This window comes from Brassica napus, chromosome A8 (genome assembly GCF_020379485.1).
Source record: "Brassica napus cultivar Da-Ae chromosome A8, Da-Ae, whole genome shotgun sequence".
Lineage (NCBI taxonomy): Eukaryota > Viridiplantae > Streptophyta > Magnoliopsida > Brassicales > Brassicaceae > Brassica > Brassica napus.
The window spans coordinates 4,746,676-4,759,103 of record NC_063441.1 but is presented as its reverse complement, the minus strand read 5'-3'; the positions used below and the strand labels follow the sequence as shown (position 1 = coordinate 4,759,103).

The 12,428-nt window shown below is 35.1% G+C and overlaps 2 protein-coding genes across 3 annotated transcripts; both read left to right on the top strand.

The window, feature by feature from the left end:
* Positions 1–374: 374 nt before the first annotated feature.
* Positions 375–3,455, top strand: LOC106437680 (polypyrimidine tract-binding protein homolog 3). Of its 2 annotated transcripts, XM_048737659.1 has the most exons (15): positions 376–539; positions 731–795; positions 885–956; positions 1,032–1,108; positions 1,179–1,260; positions 1,384–1,507; positions 1,656–1,720; positions 1,801–1,850; positions 1,936–1,977; positions 2,053–2,104; positions 2,187–2,208; positions 2,298–2,311; positions 2,460–2,567; positions 2,646–2,789; positions 2,866–3,455. In XM_048737659.1, exons 2-15 carry the CDS (start codon positions 739–741, stop codon positions 3,253–3,255), a joined length of 1,299 nt encoding a protein of 432 aa, XP_048593616.1. In that variant the 5' UTR covers positions 376–539; positions 731–738; the 3' UTR covers positions 3,256–3,455. The 2 variants fall into 2 exon arrangements, with proteins under 2 accessions (XP_048593615.1, XP_048593616.1); XM_048737658.1 differs by having other exon boundaries at positions 375–539; positions 1,936–2,104.
* A 2,246-nt stretch (positions 3,456–5,701) lies between these two features.
* LOC125577023 (protein LIKE COV 2-like) lies at positions 5,702–7,571 on the top strand. The gene is made up of 7 exons (XM_048737660.1): positions 5,702–5,955; positions 6,074–6,126; positions 6,227–6,336; positions 6,549–6,716; positions 6,881–6,978; positions 7,064–7,190; positions 7,298–7,571. Exons 1-7 carry the CDS (start codon positions 5,842–5,844, stop codon positions 7,408–7,410), a joined length of 783 nt encoding a protein of 260 aa, XP_048593617.1. The 5' UTR covers positions 5,702–5,841; the 3' UTR covers positions 7,411–7,571.
* The last annotated feature ends 4,857 nt before the right edge of the window (positions 7,572–12,428 follow it).

The following is a 12,428-nucleotide window of genomic DNA, read 5'->3' as shown; positions in this document are numbered from 1 at the left end:
ATATTAATCAAATAAAATTCTTAATTATATAATTAAAAATAAAATATTGAATTAACCAAAATCTAAAAATATAATTAAAAAAAGATAATTTCTATATATATATTGTATTGTTATCTGAAAAAGTATTTTAGTAAAAAGTTAAAAACATAAATTATATAATTAACTATTAATAAAATAATTTTTTTACTAAAATTATAAATATAGTGTACAAAGAACTTTTTAAAAATTATAAAAATGTTTAAGCCCGCATCGCGGGCAAAACACCTAGTATAAATAAATTTCAAAATAATAAATTACTGTAAACTTATTAATTTATGAATATATTTTTATCTTTATTAGAAAAATTAATTTATAGAGTTTTTTTAGTCCAGTGTGAGAACGTTATTTATTGTAAAGTTGAGAATGGGAGAAATAAGAGAGAGAGAAACTTAAAGATAAATAGTAGAGATAGGGTTAAAGCATTGACGACGAAAAAGGCTTCTTCGATCTACACTTCTCTTCTCTCCTCTCTCTCTCTCTCTCTCTCTCTCGCAGGCAAGGCAAGTTCCTTCTCCCTCTCTCCTCATCTGTATCTGAGAAAACAGGATTTTGATTTTTGGTTGCTTACAATCTTTGATTGGATTTCTTCCGAATGCTATGGCTGTTTGTAATTTGATTGGGGACTAATCTAATTTATATCCAATTCAAATTCAGAAAAATAGTATGTTGAGTTTGGTTGTGGGGTTTGCAGGTTTGGTAATGGCGGAATCATCCAAAGTCATTCATGTTCGTAATGTCGGACATGAGATTTCTGAAGTAATAAAACCAAACCTCTTTTCTTTATTTCAGTTTTCAGTTTCGGACAAAAGAGAGAGAGATTATATATTAATTTTCTTGTTCAACAGAATGACTTGCTTCAGCTTTTCCAACCATTTGGTGTCATAACTAAGCTCGTCATGCTCAGGGCAAAGAATCAGGTCTCTATAATGTTTCTTTGCTCCTCCTCTACCAACTTCTTTGTCTGAACTCTTTAGATTTATTTCTCTACTTAGGCTCTTCTCCAGATGCAAGATGTTTCTTCAGCAATCACTGCTCTTCAGTTCTTCACTAATGTGCAGCCAACCATAAGGTATAATACTCCACTCTCCTCTCCTTCATGTTCCTTTTCTTTCAACCGCTAAATTTTTATTCGAATGTAGAGGTAGGAATGTGTATATCCAATTCTCGTCCCACCAAGAATTGACAACAGCCGAGCAGAATATTCATGGACGTGAAGATGAGGTTTGTAACTCTTTTGAGAATCTTTAGATAATAAGTCGAGCCTTTGGTTTCATCTTCTCTTCTTTTCTTTCTTTCTGTCTTTCTTTCTTTCTATCTTCTTATATCCGTGGGTGGGGGATGCAGCCGAATCGTATTCTCTTGGTCACAGTCCATCACATGCTGTATCCAATTACCGTTGACGTCCTGCATCAAGTTTTTTCTCCCTATGGATTTGTGGAGAAGATCGTCACTTTCCAGAAGTCTGCTGGTCAGCTTCTCCGCCTTCTTTTCTCCCTCTTCTATTCTGTTTACTAGAGATTTACTTTGTTCTTTGTTATTTGTCTCCTCCTTGATGTGAAATATTTGTTACATTAACCCACTTTGATCATCTTTTAACTTTGAACCTTGTTGTATAGGTTTTCAAGCTCTTATACAATATCAGGCACAACCGTGTGCTGCCTCTGCTAGAACTTCTCTACAGGTGCATTCCCCTAACATTTTGCCTATAATACATTTTAAATAACGAAATAAATATATATATGTTAATCTTCTTTGTGGCAGGGTCGTAACATATATGACGGGTGTTGTCAGTTGGATATCCAGTTCTCAAAGTATGCTCTGCCTCTTGCTTACATATTGCATTTCATTTTTAGTCTCTAGGGTTGTCGTGAGTATTGACTGGTCTTTCATTTTCAGCCTTGAGGAGCTGCAAGTAAATTACAACAACGATCGATCTAGGTATTCATTTTGTTCTTTGCGGTTTGATGTCATCTTGTTGTTCATGTTAACTGATTTCATGTGGCCTTTGAATAGGGATTATACAAATCCAAACCTGCCATCAGAGCAAAAAGGCCGTTTACCTCACGTATGACCTGCTTTCCATTAAATCACATATGTTTTGTATCCTTTGATGCCGTTTTAATATTCTGTTTTTTTTTTTCTTGCAGCCTGGCTACGGTGATGCAGGAGGTACGTGTCTTACATGATTGTAATTTTATGTGTTTCTTCTTTTATACTGTGGTATTTTGCTAATTCATATATTTTTTTGCTATTTGCAGTGGCATATCCTCAGGTGGGTAATTCTAGGAAGCTCATGAAACACGGTTTTAGCAACTCTTTTTGTCAAAGATTTCGCCAGAATACTTTTTGTTCTTCTCAAATTTGTTTTCTTTATTAGTGATTATGCACATATTTAATCTCATGCATTTGCTGTTACTTAGATGGCAAACACATCTGCGATTGCAGCTGCCTTTGGCGGTGGCTTGCCTCCGGGTATAACTGGCACAAATGATAGGTGTACAATCCTTGTCTCTAATCTTAATACTGATGTAAGTTGGTCATTTCTGAATTTCTTTAGACAACTTACACTATTTTCCTTCAGGCTTACAAGATTCATTTTGTTTCAGAGTGTTGATGAGGATAAGCTGTTCAATCTGTTTTCTCTTTACGGGAACATTGTGAGGATAAAGCTTCTTCGAAACAAACCTGACCATGCCCTTGTCCAAATGGGAGATGGTTTCCAGGCTGAGCTTGCAGTACATTTCCTTAAGGTTTGTATTTGGGATAAGTTTTGAGTTTAAGAAGAAGAAGATTGTTTATGTGTATATATGTTGTGGTTTCCTGCAGGGAGCGATGCTGTTTGGTAAGCGGCTAGAGGTAAACTACTCGAAGCATCCAAATATTACACCAGGGACAGACTCGCATGACTATGTAAACTCAAACCTGAACCGCTTCAACCGCAATGCTGCAAAAAACTACCGCTATTGCTGCTCCCCTACCAAGATGATTCACTTGTCCACTCTTCCGCAAGACGTGACAGAGGAAGAAGTGGTGAACCATGTCCAAGAGCACGGGGCGATACTGAACACAAAAGTGTTTGAGATGAACGGGAAAAAGCAAGCTCTGGTGCAGTTTGAGAACGAGGAGGAAGCTGCGGAAGCACTGGTTTGCAAGCACGCGACCTCTCTAGGTGGATCAATTATCAGAATCTCCTTCTCTCAGCTACAGACTATTTAAAGTCGACAAAGGCCTCTCTCTCTTTTCTCTCTCTCACCTCTAATAACATTTGGGTATGGTGAGGATGATCAATGTGTGTTTCTTTAACTCAAATATCTCTGCTACTTGTTTGGACTTTTCTGCACTCTTTTTAAACTTGGTCCCTTGGTTTAAATTTGTTTGTGTTGATTTAATGGTAATAAACATTTAATGGTTATCTTTATTATGAGTAAAGTAGGATCATCTCTTTTATGTGATGCCATCTCATTGAGCAAGTGCAGACTCGATATATAAAAATTTATGAAAATTTTCATATTTTTTATTTTTATAGTCAAATGATATATTTTAAATTCAAATCAACTGGAATTTTAAAATTACAAATAATTTTTCCAACATAATTTTCCAAGCCTTGAAAATTCCAGCTCAAGAGGCTCATTGGGACTTGGAAAATCCCTCATTTGGGATCACCTTTAGGCACACAGCCTTGTTGGTTGTTATTGGTTCCATTTTTTCCACAGAGCACTTCCTTTTCTTGATCCCCATAATCTGCTTCCCATCTCTTCCATTGTTAGTTAGACTTGTATCTTCAATCTTTGCCTTTCTTCTTCTTTGAAGTCTAATAGTTTAGGGTGGTCTCTTTCGTGCAGCTCGACGCTTGTTGACTATCCCGGAAGAACAAATGGCAAAGTTACCTGTCCTGAACACCGTAGGATAATCAGCTTTAAGTTTAACCATTTACAGAATTTCCCTCTTCATCACTTAAAAACTGACAGACCTAAAGGATGCTGAAGAATGAGCCTTGAATGAGTCTGCCATGAGTTTTTGAGGGTTGTTTTTGGCACTTAGAGCTCTAGATTCTCTCATTTTTTTCACTGTAATCAAGCACCAATCATTTGCCATTATTTAGATTAGAAGTAACCAGCGGGGGTGGTTCCAATCTCAGTGCAGATCTCTAACTTAATTGATTTTTGGATTTTATCGACTTTCACAGTTTTACTTTCACCAGTATCAACAGCCAAATACCTTCTCATCTCTTCCAGGACTTCCTTAGCAATGTTCCATCGGCCAGTTGGAGGGTCAATCCTCACCTGAGATTCCTCCAACACTCCAAAAAGAATATCACCTTTTGGAAAGAACCAGATTTTTTTTTCACCACTCTCTGACAACTTTTCTGTATGCACGCTTGATTCTTCATGCCTCTGTCTAAACACTAGAGGGCAGTAGTCTTTCTCATGATTGAGTCTGGCACGAAAATAATTTTTTTCTGTACTTTTTCATAATTGAAGTGTGCTACAACAGATATACCTCGTTTTTAAAGTGATAAGCTTCGACATTCTGAGGGGATTAGCGACATTGAACTTTACTTGCACCCTTATGAAGTCTTGAGTGATCGGTTTGAATGGAATTAAAGGCCACCACCACCGTCTTCCTCTACCAAGTCTCCTAAAGCTGTCAAAGCTTCAGTAGTGTAATAGTTAACTGGGATTTTACTTATTTGAACCCAAGGTAGAATGTACTGTAAATTTTCGAGTGGGTTTTCAATACATCTTTCCAGCACAATAACCCCTTCTTCATGAGTTTGAATCCCTCTTTCAAGCAGATCCAGCAAGTCATGTTCATACTTACAGATGAACTGAAAACGCTTCTGAGGCAGAGCAATCCCTCGTACCTGACCTTCTTTCTCCTATTTTCTAGGCATCTTCATTATTAAGCTCGACGTCTTTTGACATCTCAGGTTCAGAATCCTACCCATAAGACTAATCTTGTTCTCTTCCGCCAAACTGAATTCAAGGAGATCCGACATGACGAACAACATATCTTCTTCATCCAGAGATAACGTCATTAACGCGTTGTCCATGGCTAACGGCATGATTCCAAGCCTTTATATCTTTCAACTACTCAATAAATCCTCACCAGTTGTTTTCAATAAATGAAAAACAGTTTGGAGGAACATATAAATTTTTTTTTTGAAAAGCAAGCACAATACACCCCAAAACCCAAGAAAAGAATTGACAATTTGCTTTTAGAACGTATTTGAGAAAGCAAAACACGATTCTTTATGTTCCACGGTTAAGGAACCACTAGATAAAGATTTAAGCCCACTAAGGATAACTTGAGAAGATATTCTCCTTTTGCTTTTTTACACTAAACTACTGTACTTGTGCACCATTCGATTATTCATTTTTTGCTTATTAAACAAAATATATCTCTTCATTTTTTTAAAAAAATTTTTGGAGCAACAATGTTTTTTTTTTTTCAATGTCAAATGATAAAGAAAAATTGGATGAGAACCAACCAAAAAATTACAATTCACTATATAACCAAAATCACTCTCTCATTTTTTCTATTCCTATCGCTATCTCTCTCTCCTTTATACAAATCTGTTTTTTTTTCTTTGGTTATTTCAAGAATAATCCCAAAAAGCGGAACAAAACAAAAGGAGACGACGTTGAATAATGCGTCTTACAGCTAGATGACGTGTAGGAATATAAATCGTTGGATTATGATCAAAGAAGTAAGACTTACTTAAAGTCAAAGGTGAGTCTCATAGAAGTCCCAAAATCGAAGATCTGGTCCGACTCGGATTCGTCCTTTCAGTGTGGAGAGATGGCAGAAGACAAGGAAGCTACGACGAGTTCGCTCAGCCAAGGACTCGCTCCTCAAGACCCCGAAGATCCTCCCAAGTCTCCTCCCACCTCTCCCAATTCTTCTACTCGCAAGGTTCGCCTTTTACTGATCGATCCTTTGGGTTGAAGAATTCTTATAAATCAATTTCTACATTGTTCCTCTGATATTTCGATCTTTACTTGGGAAAATGATATGATTTGCATCTGAACAGGCTTGCTATGCTGTTCTTCAGAGTTGGGTGTCCAAGAAGTTTATGACTGGCTTGTAAATCAACTCTCTTCTTTTACAACCACAATTTCAATTTCTAAAATCTACTACTCTTCTTTGAGTTTTAACTGTGTTTATTTATTTTTATATTGTCTAGTGTCGTCCTCTTTCCTGTTGCTGTTACATTCCTCATCACCTGGTGGTTTATCCAGTTCGTTGATGGTTTCTTCAGTCCTATATACGAGAGCCTTGGTGTTGACATCTTTGGTAAGCACAATGTATCAGAAGCAGCTAAATGATTCAGGGTCTTGGTCTTGGTCTTGCCGCTATGTTTTCTTGTACTTTCTATTGTTTTAATATTATTGAGTCCGATTCTTAAGTGTACCTGGTAAAACATTTTATTAGTCTTTGAAAGTTTCCTTAATTTCCGACCGTTTTTAAATATCAGATAATGACATCTTTTTAATTCGTTTTGCAAGGACTTGGGTTCATTACATCTGTACTTTTCACTTTCTTTGTCGGAATATTTGCTTCCTCGTGGCTTGGTTCTACCGTTTTCTGGCTTGGGGAGCAGTTTATAAAGAGAATGCCCTTTGTTAGGCACCTTTATTCAGCTTCTAAACAAGTTAGCACTGCTATTTCTCCCGGTAAGTTAGCATATGATTCAGACATCCTTATGATTTTTCTCCTCTTTCTTTCTTTTTTTCTACAAAAAAACATGTAAACATGTTCAGACGCAATGTTTGGGGGACACAAGTAGTTTTATGCTGCTAGGTAGTTTGCCTTTTGTAACATTTGTTTCTGTTCTCAGACCAAAACACAACCGCCTTTAAAGAGGTAGCAATCATCCGTCACCCTCGCATTGGTGAATATGCATTTGGCTTTATCACATCATCGGTGACACTTCAGGTAGGTGGACAAGAAGAAGTTATAATTATCATATTACTTGAGGAGAGTAAACCAGCATTGACAATGTTATGTTTTACGGTAACAGACGGACCAGGGAGAAGAAGAGTTGTGTAGTGTGTATGTGCCTACGAATCATCTGTACATAGGAGATGTATTTCTGGTGAACAGTGAAGAAATCATTAGGCCAAATTTATCGATCCGAGAAGGAATAGGTCAGGCTTAGTTTGTTGTGATTTATCAAGACTACACTTCTGGTAGTAGTTCTCTTTATGAACGTGCATGCCTAAGCACATTTGTATTGTGTTTGTTTGGATTGCAGAGATTATAGTATCGGTGGGGATGACGATGCCGCAAGTGATATCTCATGTGGACAGGACAAAGAGTAGAACTGCTCACCAACACGGTCATAGGATTCCTCTCAACAGACTTTGATTGATAGCTCTATTCATCTTGTAAAGATACTTTCCACACGTTGTGCGCAGTCCGGAATTATTACTGTTACACTTGTTTTATCCATAGTTTAAAATGTTGCTAAGCTTTGTATTGTATTTCTTCAGTTATATTAAAATATATACTAGTACCTTGAGACAGCATATCATACAAGACATCTTGAAACATAAAATGAGGTTCAAAATAAGATTTACATTGAAGAAACTTGGATATCCGCCATATCTTCGTATTTCCTAGTGCCATTGACTTACTCAGCTTGGTAGTTATAAGATGAGAGTTTCGCAAGCTGAAATATTTTAGAGGTGATGTTTTACAATTTGACATATTTCTAGTTGGAGGTGTACTTTATGCAGCAAAGGGTGACGTAAAATATTTTTGAGAAAGTTGGAAATATGGAACAAAACAATAAGTACATTGTCCCTATGTCATAGTATGAAGTATAAGTTGTCCACTTAGTATATTTTTTTCTGTAAATCCAATTAAACTCTTAATCTAAACCCAAAACGATTTTTGTTAATTTAATTATTAAAAAAAAAGTTAAAAGTTAAAAAAAAAAGAAGAAGAAAATAAACAAAAGGAGCAAAATATTTTATCTCCAGATCATGTGTATTGAACCCTAATTTTACATCTTTTTTCACCTCATCCTTTGGCGATAGAGAGAAAAGACGACTCGAAGTCACCGGTTGTCAGAGGTCGCCATCGCCGGTGTTCCTTCTTCCCGCTAAGACTCCGCCGTTGTTGTTCTTCTTCTTAATCGAAGTCTCAGTCATGCTCACTTCAAGTCTCGTTCTCAAGTAAGTCGCGAACATTGAAGCTCGTACCTCGCCGGAAACAGAAGCTCGTGCCTCACCGCTCTGCAATACACTCTCCCAGCTCTAATTGCTGACATTTCCAATGATGTTTTCAACATCGATTTGTTTTGAAACGTTTCACCCCTCTTCACAACATCCATCAAAGAAAACCGAACACTTTTTCCACCATCATCTTCTTTTGCACATAAGTCGAGACCAGCATCTTCTTCCCTGTCGTTCAATTTACCATTGTCTTCAACATCCTGATGCGATTCAGATGAACTACCAATGTCATCTCGAGGTGAAAACGAAGAAGGTTCACCTTGCTCATTGAAACGCGAGTTAGGTTCCTCCTTATCATACTCAGTGTTGTTGATGTTTCCATTGATCGGTGAAGTTGACACACACAACCTTGTCGAAGGTTTTCCACGTACATATGTAAGAATTTTTTTGACTTACCGATCATTCCCAATGATAACTGGCGGACTGTCTATTGTATTGATTAACTCCGTTGGCAAGTAGCTTAACTCAAGCTCGACATCATTTTGGTCAATTCAAAAATCCTCAAAAGCCATAATTCTTAGATCTTCAAAAGAACTTGTCAATTCTATAACCAGTACTCTACCTCGTTTTTCCTTATGAACAGAAAATCCCCATCCTTTAAGGGGATCAAATTTCCACACCCCATAAGAAGCATAAATATGCATCTTCCTCAACAAGAGATTCAAGTTTTTTTGGGTGGTTACAAAAAAAAAATAGTAAGAATGTGATGAACTAGGAGAACAAGATTTTAAAAAAAAAATTAACTTAGGAAACACGAAAATTTAGGAAATTATAGATTAGAATAAATTCGCTTAACAGATTTTGGAGAGATTTAAGGAAAATATACATTTTCTGTTGTTCGTAGAATATAGAAAACATAGTAGATTATGAAAACCGGTGGCGGTAGGATAAGGTATTTTGGTAGAGAAAGTAATCATACTTTTGTAGAATATTGGTACATAAGTAGATTTTATGATTACGTCTTCATATATACTTGAGAAACAGTAATTAATGAAATCTACTATAGTTCAGAAATAAGGGAAATGGTAGCCGATTTACTCTACGAAGGTAGAATTATAACCATTGGTCGATTTTGATTTCTACAAGCTGCAGATATCCATGTAGTTAATGGAATCTACAATCTACTAGCTCGTACCCAGCAGATCATGTTTTCTACCATCTGTAGATTAAAATATGAAATTGTGTTCTACTAATATTTAGTCAACTAAAATATTTTTCATATGATTGTCTCTTGTTTATGTACATTTTGTATATTTTTCCGTATTTTTCTGACTTTTAAAATAATTGATATGAATTTTAGAAGTTGGTCATCAGTATTTAAGTCCAAATTGGACCAAAAAGAGATTTATGGAAATGAGACAATGTAGTTGATTTTCTATTCGTTTTGGCAATTTTTCAATATTTTTTATATCCCTTATTTAATTTCATTCAAGTGGTCAGAGACGGTATGGTCATTGGTGGCTAGAGTTGTGGCCAAGATGTTTGGGAAGCTTTGGATAAATGAAGTGTGGTTACTATCCTTTTTTATGTAGCAATCTTCATGAAACCAATTTCAAATTATTGACTATTCATAACTTTGCTTACGACATTTATGCCACAATCCTTCATAACAATGACCATTACAAAAAGAATTATACATCAAACCCGTGGATGAAGTCGGTGTAGTCATGAATAGCAGATGAGAGATGGTAAAAGTTTGGTATATATGGTTAGGAGTAGTTGATCATGGATAGTAACAATCTGATCTTCTGCGCTTTATGGATATTAGCAAATCAAAAACACTTGAGGCATAAACAAAAGATTACAAGAATGCAAGGACCAATGCTGCAAAATTCGGACATTCGTTTGGGCTAAATTGTAAGATTAAAATGTTTGGGCCATAACCGATTGGACCATTCTGCACGTTTTAAAATTTAAGATTAATTCATGAATACTCAAGATTTGGAGGACCAGATTGACATAGACGGTTGCAGGTAATTGAAGACTCGACAAAGCACGACGTTGAGGTTGGTCTGGTGCTGCTAGCTGGAGGTCATGGAGATGGACAATGAAGGAGACATGAGGTCCCAGGGCTCGTATCGATGAAAAAAGCTTTAAAGAAAAAAAAAGGTTTGTCTTCTTAGTCTTTAGTTAGAAGGTTATTTTAGGAATTTCAGATTCAAGAAATACACCACTAGCTGAAACTATGTGAAAATGTTAAATATAGAAGCTGAAAGTATGTTAGAGTGTAATTTTTCTTATAAGATTTTTTTTTTCATATCATGAAAGAATCCACAAAGTATAGTAAAATCAATTACTTGGAATCCATTAGAATGTTTCATATTTGATATGTTGCTTTGTTGCAACTCCTTGGAACCCATTTAAAATCAACAAATATGAAACTTTTTTTGTGTTACATCAAAAAAAAAAAAAAAAACTTAAAATCAGCAGTTGAAGAAACTTGGATATCCTCCACATCTTGGCAGCTTGTTGTCCATTCGTCGGCTTCCTTTATGGCCTTACATATTTCCTAGTGCCATTGAGTTACTCAGCTTGGTTGATTAACATATTTATGTTTTTTCATATCTTCCAAATAATTCATAAAGTATATAGTAAAATCAACTATTTGGATTCAAATAGAGCTTGTTCCGAGCCATATCGCTAATTGATAAAAATTGAAAAAATGTTTATATATATATATATATATATTATTAAAACTGAAGTATAAATAGAATTAACCTTCTTTTCAACAAGTTATTACATTAATGATCATTCCATTTTTCACTTAATTTAACAATTTCATTAATTATATTACTTTAACAATACATCACATCATTAATTATATTATCATGATAATAATATTGCAGATTTTTATTTATTAGTTACTCAAAATTAACTTTGTATCAAAATCAAAATGTAAAGTAACCGAGTTTTGCATATGGTTAGAAGTTCCGTTTAGTATGTTTCACTATTTTTATCTTAGTTTCAATCAGTGAAAAATTATGTAGCCAAACAAATAGTTCAATGACATAGTTTATGTGAACAAAAGAATAACTCAAATCAAAATAATAAAAAAACATATTCCATATATTGTCACTGAATTTTTCACACCATATAACTATTTTACTAAATAAAAAACTCTTTCTATTTCTTTTAATTTATCCATACACATAGAAATAGTTTTTTTTTTTTATTTGTTTACAAAATCAGTTAGGCATGGACATTCGGGTATCCATTCAAGTACGGATTGTTTCTTTCGAGTATATTTTTTGGGTTTTGAAATTAGCCCACTTGGATATTATAAATTTATGTATGAGTTTTGAGTTGGGTCCTCTGGTTTAAGATGGTTTGGTTCTAATGTATAGGAACCTTAACATCCAAATAACTAATATATCTGAAACGGGTTTGGAATATTTGTACCAAAAACAATTATATTATCCGATTTGATCCAGATCTTTTGAATACAATTATTTATATGGTGACACATCTAAAATATATAACATTAATCATGAAAAATAAATATCATATTATTAGAAACGTAAACATCAATATCCTTGCGGACGCGCGATTAAGGTCTAGTATAATTTATTATACATGCCAGTTGACTACATGTGAACTACGATGGTTGGTTTTGGACATTGGACAATCATCCCCAAGTCCTAAGGCATGTGAGAGCCTCATGATACACCCTCTTACTTAACTACTAAGTGCTTTTTTTGTCAACAACTACTAAGTCATGTATTAGCTGTCATTTAAATTTAATTTGGTGACACAGCCTTCTATCTTTTTCCATCTCCAATCTTCAATGACTTTATTTGGAAAGGAATGTAACTAAAATAATAAGTTTCTCTTATTTATTTTTGAAAGTGTGTTATTCTTCTCTTTCCCTCTTCGTCCCTTGTAGTTATGAGTCACTCTTTTTTTGTCAAGAACTTAAAACAGACTCATATAGATTATGCAAACCAAACTGGTAGCTCCGCATCCATATGGACAACAAACGACGGTTGTTTTTTTTGCACTGCGTGCGAGACTGTCTGCCCTTGAATTTTGCGTCTGTGGTATATGAATGAGCTCTCAGCTGTTGAAACTTCTCTTTAAGATCTTTATGTCTTCCAAATAACTTGTAAAGACTAGTCATTCTTCTGGTTCCAAAACCATCTTCACTAA